We start from the raw sequence: 19,074 nt of genomic DNA, 5'->3' as shown, positions 1-19,074 counted from the left end.
CCAGCCCCGCCGCTGTGTAAGCCGCGGGAGGCAGCTTCCTGATAAACTCCGGGCACCTTTCCTCGATAAAGTTTGCTCTGCTACCCTCGCCCGCTCGGTCCCGCCTCCTCGACAGCCCCCTCCTCCCGCGGCGGGCGCGGGCGGGGAGATGGCCGCGGACTCGGCGACGGGCGCGGGCGCTTCCCAGCGCAAAGGGGCGCCGCGCTCGTAGCCGCCGGCACGCTGACCTCCCGCTCCCACCGGCGGCCGCACGGAACTCCGGCCGCGAGCGGAGGCGGACTCCCCGAGAGGCAGGAGGCGGCGGCGGCGACGGAGGCCCGAGCCGAGGTCCGTATGGCCGCTCCGCGCCGGCCGGCGGTGTGTGCCCGGGAGCTCGCCGGCGGCGCCTCGGGCTCGGAGCGGCTCTGAGCCGCGCTGCCTGCGGGGATCGCCCTCGCTGTTCCGCGGATCGCGGGCAGGAACCCGAGGAGCAGAAGAAGGCGGCGGCGGCGGCGGCGGCTATCCCTCCACAGGGCGATGTGGCCGGCCGGTGCGGGCACCAAGCTGCCCTGCCCCCGCGACTCTGCGCTCCGGCGGGCGGCGTTCTCCGGGAACCTCACCGCCCTGCCTTCTCACCTCGTGCCCGCCGGCCGCAGCGTCCGGGTCTTCATCAGCGCCAACCCTGAAGGTGAGTCCCTTGCTCGGATTTGCCTGTCCCTCTGTCCTTCGGTCCGTCCGCGCAGCGGGATCGGTGAACGGGCGCGCCGTGCGTCCCCCGCGCTCCCTTCCTCCAGCTAAAAGCCTCGGCTGCCCTGAGCGCGTGGGAATTTCATTGGAATCACTTCTACTCACCTCACTCGTCCCCCTCTGCCTGTCGACTTCCCCTAGGACACCCATTTTACCCCCTCCTTATGCCTCTGGGCGAGCTAAGAAACGTCCCAGGTATTGCAGAGGTTTCTGGAAGCTCCAACCTGCCACCGCCACCCTTTTCCCTTCCTTTTAGCGGTTTCTGCTCCCAGGTTGTTGCAGGTGTAAGTAGTAGCTCTCCGCGGCAGGTTCCCGAATAGGGCACCCTCCTTTGCTATTGTTCAGGCCGAGGTGGAGTGTTCCCCAAGACTCACCTCTTGGCGGGTGCGCTGGCACCCTTTCTGCCTAGGAGAGCCGAGCCGAGGAGACCCCTGTGAACTGAAGGGCCGCGCAATGGTTGGGAAGAAACGCGCCCTGGGGTCCTAGCATCCGCCAGGAGCTGGTTCCCAGGGAGAGCGCTCAGGCTGAGCCCGTCTCTGGTTGGGCTCTGGGCTTGATGTCCCCGGTCCAGCACCTGGCCTTTCAGTCGTGTCCCCGCTTAAGGCTGGGTACCTGGTCAGCGCTAAGTGCAAACTTGTTGATTTATTACTTTGACAAATCACAGCGGCTGAGTGCTGGGCGGTGAATCCCTTGTTCATCACAGCTTTTTACTTCTCATCCTGGATATTAACTTTCTTTCTCAGTAAGTTAAGAAAAAGTAGGATGCATTTGACGTGAGCTGGATAAAACTGCAGGATGTGCCTTTCTCCAGGACAGTAAATGTTCAGCCAGGAGATGAGTTTTTAGGAGGCTGGAATAGACGTGCGAGATCCGAAGGGAACTTTTTCTGCACTCTATAGCAAGCCTGGGGCCTGACAACAACGTAAAAGGAAAAAAGAAAGTTGACAAGCATCATTGGATAGAGAATAATTTGAGAACCCATCTGAGGCTCTGATTGCTTGTTAAAAGCATACAGAGAGGACCAAGAGAAAAAACTTTCTAAAAAAAAACAAAAACCCATCATGTTAAAAAAAAATAAAACCACTAGCAGAAACTAATTCTAATTAGTTTTAGAAGGACTTGTACTTTTTAGGGTGGAACTGACTCGCCTTTCATCGGTTTACAACTCACTTTCAGAGACTTTAATAAGCAAGGAAGGTTTTAGAAAGCTATAGTACACTCAGAATCCTTTCCCTCAAACATGTCTCCAGGATTTTACCTTAATCTGGATAAAGAAAACCATGGAGCTAGGCAGCCTGATTAAGGATTAAGAAATTCTGCAACTTAAGTTTCCACTGTTGTTTTCGAAAGTATTGCTAAAACATTGTCAAAGTGTTTGAGAGAATTGTGTTAGAAAATGATTAGTCTTAAAATTTTCAATGCTCCTGAGCATGAAAAAAAAATCTCAAAGTATTTACATCTGCTGATGTAAAACTAGCTAAATTACTGTTTTTCTTTAAATGCGTTGTTTCTAAGCCACAGTGAAATTGTTACTATCATCAATAGTTAATTTTTTCATTAAATTTGTAACTTCTAGGATAAAAACCAATAATGAATTTAAATTGAGTCAGCTAAATATTTAATTAATTTTCAAGATGAATGTCATTTTTCTTAAGCCTGTCCACGTAATTCTTCAAATTCTCTAGTTTCTTGAAATAAACGCTTTAGCATCTATTAATCTTAGGAAAGCAAACAGGAGAGAGTTGATCATGCCTCCTGGTCACTGTTTGAGCTGAGCAGCTTGCACATTGATCTTAAGAAGATCAACAATGTGACCCTAGCTGGTTTGGCTCAGTGGACAGAGTGTTGGCTTGCGGACTGCAGGGTCTCAGGTTCGATGCTGGTCAAGGGCACATGCCCAGGTTGCACACTTGATCCCCAATAGGGGCATGCAGGAGGCAGCCAATCAATGACTCTCTCTCATCATTGATGTTTCTCTCCCTCTCCCTTCTTCTCTACAATCAATAAAAATATATTGTTTTTTAAAAAGATCAGAAATGTAAAGCTTACCTGAGGAGTTTCAACAGGGGCAGGACCTCAACTTGTATCCGCAGGGAGAGGCGAAGGCATGTTGAATAGAGAAGACAGATGGGTATTTTTTACAACCTGAATGTGAAGACTTGCACTCGTGGTAAATGCTCTCTCAGAGGCAGCATTTTACTGTGAGACCTTTATGGATACAATTCAGGAAGCAAGTGGTGTGTTTTGGTACAATCCAATATTAGATTCTTGGCCAATACTCAAGAACCTTTCCACTGTCAAATTAAGACAAAGAACACTACCTCATGCGCTCCTTTACAAGTGGAAATCCAATTTATGCTCTAAATAAAAGCTGCTTTTTGTTGAACTCATAGCAATACTTTTAAGAATCCTGCCAGGGTCTCTCTCACTTAGATGATTGTTTTAATGGGTATTGCTTCACAAGGCTGTGCGGAATTTCCCATCAGTAATAAAGATAACACATATTTTTAGAATGGAAAACTTACTTTCCCATATATTGGCTCATTCAGTATTTTAGTTTTGATTTCCATCCTCAAACCCAGAGTGTTGTCCCTATTTTACAGATGAGAAAACTGAGGCTACACCAGGTTAAGCTACTTGCCTGAAATCATACAGCAGAATGAAACAAGGTAGAGCCTACAGGGGACTCAAAACATCTCTCTTGGCACTATTTGGCCCAAGGCTCGGTTTATGCTAGATTTCTATGAGATAGTGCACCTCCATATGGACAAGAATATAAGCTAAATATTGTGGATGAGTGTTGTCCTTACTCTTTTTTTTTAATATATGTTATTGATTTTTTTTACAGAGAGGAAGGGAGAGGGATAGAGAGTTAGAAACATCAATGAGAGAGAAACATCGATCAGCTGCCTCCTGCACACCTCCTACTGGGGATGTGCCCGAAACCAAGGTACATGCCCTTGACCAGAATCGAACCTGGGACCTTTCAGTCCGAAGGCCAATGCTCTATTCACTGAGCCAAACCAGTTAGGGCACTGTCCTTACTCTTAAAGTCTGACATCCAAGAGAAACTAAATAGTAGGAAGGGAACTTTGTCTGTCCTGACCCAGCCTTCAAGAACATTTCAGAGTGTTCTGAGCACTAGTGGACGTGGTTCTGTCTAAAGGGTTATCTGCATCAGACCAATCCCTACCAGTGAAGGAAGAACCAGTGTGGGAGACGCAATAGCGTTGTCCCAGTTCATGGATCTTCCACTGTGAGTAGCTTGAATTGTCCATGAACATGCAGAGGAGAGGAGCCTACACAATTCTCTTCCTATTATTGGAATTCAAGGGGGCCTGATAAACAATATTCCTCTTCCCTGCCTCAATTTTTAACCAATTTAGAATAAGGTAATGTTTTAGCTCAGGCTGCTATAACCAAGTACCATAGACTGAGAGGATTCAACAATAGACATTTATTTCTCAGCTTAAGCCCAAGATTAAGGTGCTGGCAGATTCCGTTCCTGATAAGGGCCCCCTTCCTGGTTTTTAGCTGGTCATCTTCTCATTGTGTCCTCAGGTGGCAGAGAAAAAGAAGGAGTTCAGGTCTTCTTTTTCCTTTTCTTCGGAGGATACTAATCCCTTAATGGGTGCCCCACCCTCATGACCTCACCTAAACCTAATTACCTCCCAAAGGCCTCACCCCAAAATATCAAGGCATTTGGGGTTAGGGCTTCAATATATGACTTTGGGCCATGCGAACATTCAGTCCGTAGCTGGTAAAGTCTAAATCAGAAGGAAAACCAAAATATTGCCTTTATTACTGATTAAAAACAGATGCAAAGCCGCACGTTCTATCTGTGATCCTTTTGGGCCAGATGTGATTTTGGAATTCCAAATATTTGAGACCGGGGGTAATGGTGCGTACACTGCTTATTATACGGGGTCTGGAGTGCAACCCCGTAGTCAAGTATAAAAGGTCTCTAAGGAAACTACCCCCTCTAAGTGCTGTACAAGAGAATTTTCTCCAGTGTTGGAACGGCCTTCATCTGTGTTGTCCTATATGGTAGTACTAGTTACAAAAGGCTTTTGAAGTTTTGAAATGTGGTTAGTATGATGAAGAATCTGAATTTTTAGTATTATTTCATTGTAATCTATGTACATTTTCCTAGACACGTGGAATTACTGGCTGTTGTGTGGGACACAAAGCTCTAAGTGGCATAAGAAAGCCTACGTAGCTTATGTCAGTTAAGGCCAGTTTTGTTACCAAGGACTCAGGTCACTTCAGCTTTGGCTGCCAGATGAATTGGGGGAAATTTTTTGTTCTCAACACTTTGGGAATTTTGGAATCACAAGTAAGGACTGTGGACCTTTATCAGGGGATGTGGCTTTTACCTAGACAAGTGGGTTTCCAGAATTGCACAAACTTAGCCTCCCAGTCAGTATTAGCAATGGGCAGGGCACACACCCGACCCCCACCCCACCAGTGGGCAGAGTTGACCCCTTTAACATTTAAGACATGGAGGAGCAGAACAGAATGACAGGTTAACTTACAAGAGAGAACAAAAGGGCTGGGCTCCTTGTGCTCAGATTTTCCTTCCAAGTGCATCCATCAGAGTAAGACCCTTGTCCCCTGAAGAGTAAGGGATGGCTGCCCAGGGCCCACTGCACTCATGGATCTCCCTCGGTGTGTCAACAGACATCTGGAGTGGAGGAGAAGGCTCTAACACCTGTGTCTGTGCATTCCCCTATGCAGATTTATGCATCTTTGAGGGTTGTGGACGTTGTCCACAATAACAGTGATCAGATGCTCAGTCAGTTCCCAAGTACATTTTTTATTACACATATCTTTGCATCTTCCTGGAAAATCTACCCCATGTCTTTGGAGTCCCAGTGGTAAAGCTTGTTCTCCATTTCTGCAGAAGACACGGTGAAGAGAGAAATGTTTTCCCTACCGTGGCTGCAACCAGTGGCCATTTGCTCTAACAAATGCTCCCAGGCAAGAGGCAGAAAGATGTGCTCAAAAAAACGCATATGAAACCTATGAGTGTTTTTCACCATGGTTCTTTTCAAAAATATATATATTATTACTGATTTCAGAGAGGAAGGGGGGAGAGAGAGAGAGATAGAAACATCAAGGATGAGAGAATCGTCATTGGACTGCCTCCTGCTGGGGATCGGGCCGGCGACCTGGGCATGTGCCCTGACCGGGAATCGAATCATGACCTCCTGGTTCATGGGTCTATGCTCAACCATTGAGCCACACTGGCCAGGCTTCACCATGGTTCTTCTTACTTTTTCTACAACATTATTTCCAAGTATCCCTATTTTGTTTTGTTCTTTCATTTTTATAAGTAATCAGAAAAAAAATGCAGTTGAGCACAGCAAAAAAAAAATGTTTCATGCCCCAGAAACATCTTTAAAAGGTAAGATTCTTGAGGGAGAAAGAATATCCTGAACAATGAATGCAAATAGGATATATATATATATATATATATATATATATATATATATAATAAATGAGTTCTAAAATTATAGAGGCTGTATTTTCAAATCCTTCAGCAACCATTTTTCAGGCAGGATGAGAATATTAGCTGCAAATACAGACTTGAGAGCCAGACTGGGTTTGACTCTTAATCCACCGTTTAAAACTGTGATTTCTTGAGCAAGTTGCCTAACTCTTCTGTTCTCAGTTTCCTAATGTATAAAAGATGATAGTAATAGCACCCTGCCTTGCAGGGGTATTGACTAGATTAAATAAGCTAATAGATATAGAACAGTATTGGGCACATAGCAAACATTACATAAGCACTTACTATTGTTCTTTTTATCTTTTTTATTATTAGTTTCTATTGTGATGCAGACACTGTGCAGGTGTGAGTTTGCAAAGATGAATAAGGCATTCCCGGCCCTCCAGGAATGCCGTCTATAGAGGCTGTCAGTTAGAACTCAATAGGAAAACAGGAATCGCTCCAGTTAAATCAGGGAAGTAGGTGCTCTGAAAAATCATCGTAAGGGTCTGAGGAATGAAGGGGCATCACGAGGCACTTAGGTGGATTGCCAAAGCCATCACCCAGAGGGCAGGGAACTGCAGAAGCCACAGCTGGTATCTCAGCTGATGCTGGGTAACTGGCCAGCTTCTACAAACCTGCGCATCTGCTAGAACCAACTACTCCGCCTACAGCTGGAGGCCAAGGAGTTTCCGCGCCTGCTTTGCCTCCAGATCTCATGCAGCCACATCCCTCTGGCAGAACCAGAATTGCATTGGGACCCTGATAAAAAGTAAGCCTGGGAACTTCAGGCGTCCGGCCTCTATATCACAAGGAGAGGATGGATGGAAGTGGTAATGGATACTCAAAACCAAGACATAGTATCTAGCCGGCGGGGGCGGGGGGAGGCGGGGGGGAAGCAGGGGTATTCACTCACTCACTTGTTCAACCAGGAAAGATGCACGAAGCACCTACTCCATGTGGAGTGCTGTTCTGGTGCTTAGAAAACAGGCAGGGCTCTGCTCTCATGGGGTTGACATATATAAGGTAACATATGTGATGAGCTCTGTGCTAAAATATGAGCAGAGCGTTAAAGAGACACCAAGGAGTTAGAGGGGTTGGGCGGGCTCCTTGGAGGAATGAAGAGAGAGCCAGGGTGTAGAAACTCCCACACCATAATCAAATGTGAGGCAAAGCAAGGATGGATGACGTCTCTGCAGGCAGAAGAGAGAGCTTATTCAACAAAAAGAGCTTTTACCCCATTGGATAAGAACGGAGCAATGTTTTGAGGTGATATTATCATTTGTCTTTGAAGGTGCTCATTTAGAACGACATTTAAAAGAAAGCATGACTAGGACCATATAGGCATGCTATATACAAATGGATCGCGACCCTATGGTTTAATAAATCATCGACAGATCTTTTGACATTCTTGTCACACCGCGGCAGTGACACCATTTGCCATTTTAAAGGGCGGATGTCTGCAGGTTTGAATTGTATTTCTGTTTCAATGGTCTTTTGCTGGCTTAGTGACTTAAAGATGTGTCACTCCTCATAATCGAGTGCCTGGGAATTGGGGCCGGGCTTGGCCTGCAGAAGAAGGGAGAGATTCCGTTCCACGGGCCCTGGTAGTCACTCACTCGGCTGTGTCCAGCTACGTGTCTGGGGGGCGCTGGTAGTGGAAGGAGGTCTCACCCCTCCTTGGTGCTCCTCCGGGTGGGGTCGCTCTCTCCAGTTTTTCTCTCATCGTTCAGGATTCTAGCCCAGGGTTCATTATATGGGGATTGGCTCCCCAGAAACGGGAAATGGCAGCTGCTGCAGGCCCGGGCTTGGAGGTCCGCAATGTCACTGTCGCTGCAATCTCTGTGCAGGGCCTAAGGCGAGCCTAGATCCACCGGAGGAGAAGCAGCCCACCTCTGGGGGTGAGGGGAGGCACGTGTGCTCAGGGAAGAGCAGGGATGAGCGGCGGCCCACTTCGAAAGCCGGGAACCCCAGTTATGGTGTGTAGTTTCTTGACCTCTGTCATAACTAAATTAAATGGTATAATGCGTGGCACGTGAGTCAACCAGTAGCCCGGCACAGTGCTAACCCAGTGTTAATCCTCACAGTCGTCGGGGATAAGGTAAGCTGTCGAGGGCGGACCCTGACTTCGTAAATGGCACCCTTCCACAACCGCCCAAGTTCTAAACTGGGAAAAAGGGTCAGGGAGTTTGCAGATAGGAGATCAGAATATCCCGTTTTCACTGACAGAGATAACAATGGAGCATGCCTTGGTGCTTCCTCATACTAAACACCAGAATTAGACATTCTTCCACCCACACACGGGCGCAGGCGGGGTAGGGCGGGGTAGGGCGGGGGTGGGGGGGCCTCCAGACCGTCTGCCCCTGAAGCGTGGAGCCTGGAGGGGAGAGCTCACCCACCCGCTCTGTGGACAGGACAGTCCCCAGAGGAACGAGAGAACAGGCGAGTTGAGCTTGTGGGTTCATTCTTCCAACATTTTCCAATCAAGTCAGTCACCCCCTATGCCCCCCACCCCAGACCCGAAATGGCAGGTGAGGAGGTAAAGGGGAGCACAGGAGTCTGATGCTAGAGGAAGGAAGGCTTCTCCCGGCATGGATAGCTTGAGAGTTTTAACATTTGTGCACCGTGGACTCCTTTGAGTACTTAGGATCCTTTATTTAGATGTCCAGTTTGACATAACCCCAATTATATCACAGCCCAGCATCTTAACACGTTGCGGACGGATCACGAGAATTTGCCAGCTTTGTTTAGTTCCACTTCATATTGCACAGTGTTTTACAACGTATCATACTTTAAAAAGATATTAGCTTGTAAGAACATGTAATAACTCCAAAATGCAATGGGTATTTAACTTTAAAGCGTGCCTTTAACATTTATATAAAATGGGTTTTTTTTGTACTCATTCAATAGAAACTTATCTGGCCACTGGGTAAAGCTAGCAATAAAACTACTGGTCCGCAATGTGTTAACACAAAGAAGAAAATACAGTGAACTATAAGGTATGACCTACCTTATATATAAAAGCAAGACCTGCACTAAGTATCAGCATCGGAATACTTTTATAGGGGAAGTGCTCAGCGCAGCCTTGGGGAAAGTCACTTCATCTCTCTACAAATAATGCGTTGTTCTAAACCACTGAGTTTTGGGGTAGAGTGATATGCAGCATTAGACAACTAAAAACATCAAGTGCAAACTCACAAACACCTTTTAAAATGGGAAACGATGCAGGTCCTACCGAGTAACAGGGATTTATCTACAAAGTAATTGGGAAGTTCTTTTCAGCTCAAAAATTCCTTTAGGTTTTGCTCTTAATGGTCATAGGATTTAAATAAATGTAAAACTTGTAGTGGGTGTCTCAAAAGTATACAGTAGGTGCTGAGTTAGGTAGCATCAATCGAGAAGAAAGGTGTTTACTTCCTTAAAGATAGACACCTTTGTATTGTTTCTTCAAGCTTTAGTTTTCAGCATATTTTTGGTTGAAATCAAACAAGATTCATTTGGCAAATTAAAGTATGTTGGCTGATGTATAATTAGAAAAAGATGTTGTGTGATAGAAAGTTAATAAAAGGATAAAATACAGCAGCTTTGGATGCAGTTCAAACAGAATAATACCCACTTCTAATGAAATATTTCCTTGAAATCTCATTTTCAATCCAAAATATATCAAAGACTTTGACATGGGTACACTCAAAGCAGTGAGCAAAGCCCGGATGTCAGGTGTCTTATTCCAAGAGTGATTACGGAATCTAACTCAGAAATGAAACCACAGAATTGAAAGGGTATCTTTCATAATGCTTAATCCGATCCATTATGTGTCATGTCATTCACAGAGATTCTTGCCACTGAATATATTTCCTGCAGCTTTTATTCTAAGCATCCGCTGCAATATTTTTTAGATACCCACTGTATATAACTAAACTCCTAACTGGTTGGTGTGGAGAGTTAATAAAGGAAGTAAGAGATACATGCTGCTGTCTTAGGTCTTTAGACTCATCCATCCACAACTACTAAAAATACAAGCACTGTGGTTGTGAGAGGGGCGCTTACGTGCAAAGGCCAGTTAGAATAATTGGAATCAAACTGTCCAGCCTGACTCCCAGTCAGGCATGAGCTGGTCGAATTTAGTCAAAAGGCCTAAGACCAAGATGTACCAAATCTGGAAATAGACCTGTCTACTCTAGTAGATGGTGGGGAGCTGGTCCAGAGGTGGGTGATGAGAACCAGTCCAGATCCAAGAGAGGAACACTGTTTTTGAAGAGAGAGCATCTGATATCAAAGATTACTCAGCAAATGAGAAAAGCATATGCTGAAATATAGTTTCCTTGAGTATCAGAAGAATAACTTGGGAATTTGCTCAGCTAATAATTGGAGGAGTTTGGGCGGGTGCAAAGTATGAAGGTAAAATGAGGGTGTGGGCACAAGATCCCCATCCTGAGATGGAGAATATGGGGATGGAGGCAGAAAACGGGAAGCATCTGGTAAAATCAAGGCAGAATCCCAGCCCCTAGTCATAAGGTGGAACTGAGACAAGATACAAAGCTGTGGTCAGGACTAGAACCTAAGGCCAGGGTCAGAACTGCTGCCTAAGTAATTTGTCCCTGAGTCTCAGAGGCTTGGGATAGAAGTCATGAGATTTTCGACTGAGGTCACTTTTGGGACCAGGGACTGGGAACAGCCGGCACTACCACATGAAGTGTGGCTTCAGGTATCAGAGAATAGATGCAGGGGCTGGGCAGCAGGAAGGGTTATTTAATAAAAATAAGGTAATAAGGTCTGGCTGGTGTGGCTCAGTGGTTGAGCGTCAACCTGTGAACCAGGAGATCACGATTCAATTCCCAGTTATGGCACATACTGGGGTTGCGGGCTCGATCCCCAGTAGGAGACAGCTGATCAATGATTCTCTCCCATCATTGATGTTTTTATCTCTCCCTCTCCCGCCCTCTCTGAAATCAAGAAAAATATATTTTTAAAAATAAGGAATTCAGAACAATACTTGAGAGATCAGAAGGATTGTATTATTCTAGTAGAAGATGAGGTGTTCCAGAGAGAGAGGGAATAGTATCTTATCCCGGAAGGCTCATTCCTTGATCAGTAGTGGCTGATTAAAATGTTTTGCAGCCACAAATGCTTGGGAGTCACATCCAGGCTTGAGAGACAAAGAGACTGAGACAGGAGGAGGGGGAGGGGGAGGGGAGGGGGGAGAGACGGGGAGGGGGGAAGAGAGGAAGGATTGATTTGGGATGTCTGCTGGTGAGAACTAGTTTATGCAGACAAAGCATTTGCTGCTGGGAACAGTGCAGGGAGGGGGTGAATGGGGCAATGTCAGCAACAGAGAGCAAGGAGGCATGAGTTATGTGTTGTTTGGCCAAGACAGAGAGGACAAGCCAGAGAGAAGGGAAATTTTGCCCGAGAAATAGCAGATGAGAAGTTTTCTTGCCCAAATAACAGAACTGGTAGAATCATCATTTTCTAAAGGAGGAAAATGAGTTGAAACTATCGCATAGACTGAGAATCTACTTGGGTGTGGCAGAACCTGCATACTAGTTAGCTGCTAAGCAAAGAGGAGCTCCAGCAGATCACACCCAGTTGACAATATTTTAGAAAATTCTCTAATTAAAATAGAGTTTCACAAACTACTGAGGTCACTGTTGGATAAAAAATGGTCAAGTTAACCAAAGAGATCAAATGTTCAAGAAAAGAAGAAGCTGCTGAGAACACTGAAAAGAAAACATGAAAAGAAAAAGTTCCCCTTTAAGCCAAAGGTCTCTATTCAGAAGCTCAAGTCAACTTATAGAAAAGGAATTGCAACAACACTGGGGGAGAATTTGTAAGAAAAATGAGAAAGTTAGTGTTTGGAGGTATTTATCTGTGAAGTCATGGGGATGGAGCATTCATAAAAAAGGAATTTCACAATTTAATGAAATCACTGCTGAACTGGAATTCTCAATTTGAGGGAACAATATAGGTGTTCCTATAGATGTTCGTGTTGGGGGTGAAGGGCGGAAAGATGTGAACAGAAGGGAGGAGACGGGTCTCCAGAGATAGATGGTTGATAACGAGTCTAGAAAGGGTTAATCATTTGTTGGCTGATTCTACCCTGCAGATCTGAGAGAGGAATGGAATGAGAGAGAAGGCCCTGGAACCTAGGAGCTGGGAAACAGGAAGTGTTTGATTCTTAACTTTGGAGGGTGGTGCTACTTGTAAAAGGGGAGGTTTATTCATGGAAAATGGTCTATTGGGAGCACCGGCCTCAGGGGCTGGGTCTCTTCAACCATCCCTCCACCCCCTTGGGGTTCCCTTGGCATGTGGGTGAGGCCCTACCCGCCTGGGGTTAAAGGAGTTGGGTACATTGACTGGTGGTGGGATTGGGAGGTGGCAGGGGCAGGACCCTGGGGGATGGGTTTTGTGAACTAGAGTTGGTCCTGGCAGGAGCACCTGGGAAGGCCAGGTCCGGAGGAAGGCTGCCCCCACCCCAGTTCCCCCTGTTCACTTTTGTTTCTCATTTTTTTAAAAAAAATTTATTGATTGATTTTTAGAGAGAGGGAGGAAGGGAGAGAGAGAACATAGATTTGTTGTTTCACTTATGTATTTTTTTAAAATATATTTTATTGGTTTTTTACAGAGAAGAAGGGAAAGGGATAGAGAGCCAGAAACATTGATGAGAGAGAAACATCGACCAGCTGCCTCCTGCACACCCCCTACTGGGGATGGGCCCGCAACCAAAGTACATGCCCTTGACCGGAATCGAACCTGGGACCCTTCAGTCCACAGGTCGACGCTCTATTCACTGAGCCAAACCGGTTGGGCTCCACTTACTTATTCATTCATTTGTTGATTCTTATATTCCTGATGGGAATTCAAACCCGCAGCCTTGGCTTACCAGGACGACATGCTAACCAATTGATCTCCCCTGCGAGGGTCACTTTTCTTTCTCGTAAGACAGCTTTAAATTCACCAAGTATGTCTTGAGCCCCTGGTTTGTGGACGTACTGAATGTTAGTTACTGTATTGTACAGTACTGTAACATAACTTAATAATGCCTTCAGAGTCACCTTTACACTCATGTATTGTGACGAGTTTTAAGAAAAAAAAATAATGCTTTGTTTCTACAGGGTGGGGCAAAAGTAGGTTTGTAGTTGTGAGTACACAAAACACAAGAGTTTATTTTTGTATTATTGCTTATTAATTATTGTAGTATTTTCCATACGAATGACTGTAACTACAGAATTTAATCCTCAGAATTCCGTAAGATACCCGATAGGGGTTCTTTGTTTTGTTTTTATTGTGACAGAAGGGAAGATCGAGCCTCGGGTTCGAGAACCTGGCCCAGGGCACACATTTGGTAAACACCGGGCAGCGCCGAATCCAGGGTTCCGATGGTGTGTATCCTGGGTGCCCTGGCACTGCCACCCCCTGGCACGTGCAGATGCTGGCAGAGAGGAAAGGTACATACACACTTTGAGGTCCGCAGATAGTTAAAAAGTTGGGGTCCCCTTCCCTGCTTACACACCCACTGGAGCCGCCCCAGAGCATGGGTCTGCTTTGATCCTACTCATGATATCAGCAAAAGTGAAACCTCTTTTTTCCTCTCTGAGGTAGACTGTAATTTTCTGGGGGGTGGGGTGGGGGGTGAGTAAAAACAAAAAGAAAAGATGATATACCTTAAGTACTGAACCCAAAAATGAGTTTCAGATACTTTTTGAAATCTCAGAAAAAATAAGCCAGCAAACATGTGGCTAAGCCCTTAATTTCCTTTCCATCAGATAACCCTAGAAGGCACATCCAGGATGGCAGGCTCGCGGCCCTCCTCCGCCCCCTGATGCTCAGCGTGGGGCCCCCTCCCTCCAGAGGGGCTCCCAGTAACCCGTGTCCCAGAGCACCCTCCCCACTCTCTGCTGCAGCCACCAGGGGAGGGGAAGCGGGAGAGGAGGATGTGTTCCTCCCGGGACAGCAGGGCCTGAGGGATGAGGTCAGAAGAGATTTCCGCCATGAAACTACACAAACAGCAGTGCGGTTTTAAATTTCCCTGTGTTTCTCACACAAAAACACACACCGAGAAATCAGATACTGCTAGTGTTATGGTCTAGCTGCGTGATGACTCTGGGGACGGGTTCGGAAGTCTGTCACTCTGTAACATTTCTGTGGCAGGTTTCATTTTGTGTTCCGTTTCAATCATGCAGTCAGGCTTGCGTAACTAACCGTCACGTTGGAGAGATTGGAGCGTTTTCACCAGAGAGCTTTCTCCTCGTTCTCTAATATCAGCCAGACGTGGTGCCCTCCGACATCATGAGGTGGTGCAGGGCCGTGAGGTGGACGGAACCCACTTGGCTTCCCCATCTGGTTGAGGCAGTAGCTCTGTGACCTTGGGCGTTCTCTCCGGGACTCTCTTTCCTCGCCTGTCGAATGAGGTGGATGAAAAAACTAGACTTCGGGGGCCTCTTCCAGCTGCAGTGTTACATCATTCCATTTCTTTGAATCTCCCAGCAGTTCCATTTCGTTTCATTTCTTTCAAAGGAGAGGAGTGTTGTGTCTGGGTCTTTAGTCTGGCTCCGTGAACGTGGCTACACCATCGTCTGAAAAATAGCACCTGTTTCAGCTCAGACATTTGTCATGATGATGATGGAAAAGCACCTTTGCACCTGCATCGTACTGTGTGCTTGTACACTGTTGACTATTTGAATGAGTAGCAGGGTACAGTGAATTTAGTGGGAAACATCAGGACCTGGAAACTCTTCCCAAGTGTTCAGTAGTGAAATTGGAATGGGATTAGGTTTACAAATGAGGCTTTCAGGGTGATAAAATCAATCACTGGGCCTCTGGGTAAGGTGGTTGCTGTGAACTGCTGGATAGAGGGATGGATCTCTCCCCTGAGTTGTGTGCTGCACTCCCATCACGTGTGCACATACAACACGTGATACACATCAGAACTGGTAAGTCATAGAGATGGAAGGTTCAGAATCTGGAGTTGGAAACGTAGGTTTGAGACCTTGCTCGGTGCCATTTTCTGACTCGGTGACCTTAAGCAAGTTACTTAAGTTTCCTAATCCTAGATTTGCTTCTCTCTATATTGAATATCTCATAGGATTCCTAGGAGGCTTAAAGGCGACAGAGCTTGTGAACTGTTTATCATGCGCCTGGCACATAATAAGCTCTCATTAAGTGGAACGAGGGCCCTGGCTGGTGTGGCTCAGTGGTAGAATATAGGCCCGTGCACAGAAGGGTCCCAGTTTCAATTTCCAGTCAAGGGCACGTACCTGGGTTACAGGTTCATGTGGGAGGCAGCCGGTGTGTCTCGGTGAGATGAAGAATACTTTCTGAGCATCCCTGAAACAAAATAGCAGTTGAAGAGAGCACTGGAGTTACAGCGATGGCTATTAAGATGGATGGGCACATGACGCAGTGTGCAGATGATGTGTCACCGAGTTGTACACTCTAAAGCTACCTGGTTTTGTGAACCACTGTCACCCCCAATTAATTCAATATAAAAATAAATAAAATTGATACCCCCTAAGAAATTGAAGGGGAAAAAAGATGGGGATTCTCGAATGGGGCACTCCCATTCATTTCAGGTTGAACTAAGTAAACTGTTTCAAACCTAGGGAGATTTTAGACCCAGACTCCTTCAGTCTGTCTATCAACTCTCAATTCTAACAGATAACTGTCAGCTTAATGTAGTGCCTGAGTGAATTCAGATGTGATAAGTGACTTTTTTTTTTAAATCAGGCCCTTCCTGTATAATAGGAAGTCGTGGGGAATTTGAGTGGCTTGCTGATGGTTAAATAGCTGGCGTAAACCTCACATGTCCCTTGCTTGACTTGTGGTGGACATGTGATTTGGGTGGTCCCTCTCCCTTTAGGTAAAATGATGTTTCTTTATCCCCCCTCATCCTGGACTTGTTTTGTTTACCATTTTTATTTTTTATAACCAGCTGACCTTTTTCCTAAATAGGTCATTTTGTTACACAGCCAGTCAACTCAGTGTTCTGTAGAGTTTTGCCCAAGGAGGTTAAATGTATTTATATCTGGATGTGTCCATGTGTCAAACAGATACTTTGATCTGTATTCAGAGCTGTTGAGGTTGTAGCACACTATGAAATTCCCTGCTCATACAATAAAGTAAAAACAAATGCCCTTAATATATAACCGGACATTTTTCAAAGGCTCAAAAGATGTAAAAATGAAGCTTTATTCTGTAAGAAATAAAATCAGAAGCAAAAATAAATATAGGATCTATAACCTCTTTTTATTAATGCAGTTAGATTCCATGTATACATGTAAATATTTAAATTCTCACTTAAGTTCTATAAAATACTGATTATATTTTAATGTATATAGTATATTTTTAATATTTTAGGCATTAAATACTATTTTTGAATCAAAATAATATCTGCGAGATAACAAAGATATACAATGCAGAGTATCTGTTTTGGACATAACTTTTCTGCCATAACAGTTATACTATCAAAATATGTTGGAGCGTGTTTTTTGTAGAATTTGTAAGGTCAAATGAACCACAAAATACATCATCCAGCCATTAGAGGCTTACATTGACATAAATTTCAACATGAAAACCAGACCAAAACAAACTATCACATTTCAAGCCCAAGTATAGCCTATCCATGACTTGATTGTAAATTTTTCTACCCTCCATAAAAGTAGAGAGGCAAAAGGAAAAGAAGGAATATTTTGGTCGTGAAAATACTGAGTAATTCTTGTTAAGAAAAGGTAAGACCTTTTTGTATATTAAGATGTAAAGTGATACACTTCTAATAGGGTGACTTGAGGTTAAATTGACCCTCCTCTGCACAATCTCTGTGTATAGACACACAGAAGTATGAGACATGGAATTTACACCTGGGAGCTTACATACAGCTACTGACATTGACATCTGAAGAGTTAGAAAGCATCTAACAAACATAAAACATTTGTATTAATTTCCTATTGCTTCTATAACAAGTCACCACAATTAGTGACTTGTATTAACACAGATTTGTTATCTTATAGTTCTGTAGATCAGAAGACTGGATTCAGTTTCACTGTCCTGCATTCTTTCTGGAGACACAAGGGGAGAATCTGTTTCCTTGCTTTTTCCGGCTTCTAGAGTTGGCCTGCATTTCTTGGCTCGTGGCCCCGTCTTTCCTCTTTAGAGCCGATAACAAGCACCTTCCACATTTCCTTCTAGGACCTCTGCTTCCATGTCATATCCCCTTCTCTGAGTCTGCTTTCAGTCACACTTCCTCCTTTCACTCTAACCCTTCTGCCTTCCTCTTCTAAGGACCCTTGTCATTATAGTGGGCCCTCCCACATAATCCAGAATAATCTCCCCATCTCAAGATTCTTAATTTAGCTTCACATTCAAAGTCCCATTTGCCATGTTAGGTCACATTCACAGGTTCCCAGGGACCAGGATGTGGACATCTTTGGGACTCACTAATTAGGCTACCACAACATTGGAGGCTTTAGGAAGAAAATGTCTTTGCAGCCTCAATTTTAAGATTCTTATAATAATGCCACAGTTTCCTCTTCTAAGTTTCATCTTCCACCAAACCTCTAAGTGCATCCTTTGGCCACAATCCTGTCCTTTCCCTCCTCTCTGCCTTTGTGAATGCTCTGGCATCCTGTTCACTTTCCGGAATCCTAGCCATCCTTCAAGGCCACTCTTCAAATGCTCTGCTCTCCTTTCATTATTTTTAATGTTCCCAAAGGAGCCAGGACACTTCTTTGCAGGTGAGAGAAACCCAGTTCAAACTCACTTAAGCAAGAACTGGAGACTTGATTAACTCAAGTAATTGAATTGTGTAAGGGAAAGGCACAGGTGGATCTGGCCTAGAAATAGCTAGGATCAGTGTCTTAGTCAGTGCAAGCTGCTATAACAAAATACCATAGACAGGATGGATTAAACAACAAACACTTAATTCTCAATATTTCAGAACCTCAGAAGTCCAAGATCAAAGTGCCAGGAGGTTTGGTTCCTAGAAAGAGCCTACTTCTTGGATTAGAGATGGACCCTTTCTTGCTGTATTCCCACATGGCAAAGAGAGAGAGGGCTCTGGTGCCTCCATCTCTTCCTACAAGGGCACTAATCCCATCATGGGATCACCTCCCAAAGACCCCTCTTCCAAATACCGTCACACTGGGGATTAGGGCTTTAACATATGGATTGGGGGGTGGAGAGGGTGGGGACGGGACACAAATATTCAGTCTCTCAGGAACTTGAACACCATCAGGACTGTCTGCTTGTTTTTGCTTCTCTCTGTATATCTACCAAACTCCCTCAGACCATCTTTTCTAACTTTGGCAAAAGTGGATGTGGCCACAGGCTACTTCACACTTACAATTCTATGGCTTTAACTAGATTTTGCAAAAACTTCGGAGGGAAGGACTCCGATTGGCTTGGGTGAGGTCAGTGGTCAGCAAACTGCGGTTTGCGAGCCACATGCGGCTCGCGAGCCACGGTTTGCCGCTCTGTTGACTAATGAGTTTGCCGACCTCTGGGATAGGGGCTTAATCACAAGGAACAACAACAGCCTGTAATTATTGGAATCGAGAGTCTAGGTCAGTTTGCCGACCACTGGGTTAGGTTACCTGTACAACCCTTAGCCAGATCACTATGGCCAGATGGTCCTGTATTGAAGCTGGAGAGCAGAAATGGGTAAAATAATCTTTTAACACATGAAAGAAATGGGAAGAGTTTGGATAGAATAAATAATACTCGCTGTAGCAACCAATCTGGTGTGACTTCTTCTCAAACCCCATTGTATTTTATTTCTTTTCAACTTAATGTATAGCATTGTTAATCACAACATCTTTATTTTTATCTTCTCTGTTCTTCTTTCATGGCATTGGCCATATATTATA

At 45.0% G+C, this 19,074-nt stretch overlaps 1 protein-coding gene across 1 annotated transcript in view; it reads left to right on the top strand.

Annotated features, from left to right (window-relative positions):
- Positions 1–516: 516 nt before the first annotated feature.
- NWD2 (NACHT and WD repeat domain containing 2) overlaps positions 517–19,074 on the top strand; it is a 137,516-nt gene continuing 118,958 nt past the window's right edge. The window contains exon 1 of the mRNA XM_008140206.3: positions 517–667. Coding sequence (XP_008138428.2) covers positions 517–667 — 151 coding nt within the window. The remainder of the gene's footprint in view (positions 668–19,074) is intronic.

This window comes from Eptesicus fuscus, chromosome 2 (genome assembly GCF_027574615.1).
Source record: "Eptesicus fuscus isolate TK198812 chromosome 2, DD_ASM_mEF_20220401, whole genome shotgun sequence".
Lineage (NCBI taxonomy): Eukaryota > Metazoa > Chordata > Mammalia > Chiroptera > Vespertilionidae > Eptesicus > Eptesicus fuscus.
Note: the sequence above shows the minus strand (reverse complement) of the source record. Positions and strands in the feature narration are given on the sequence as shown.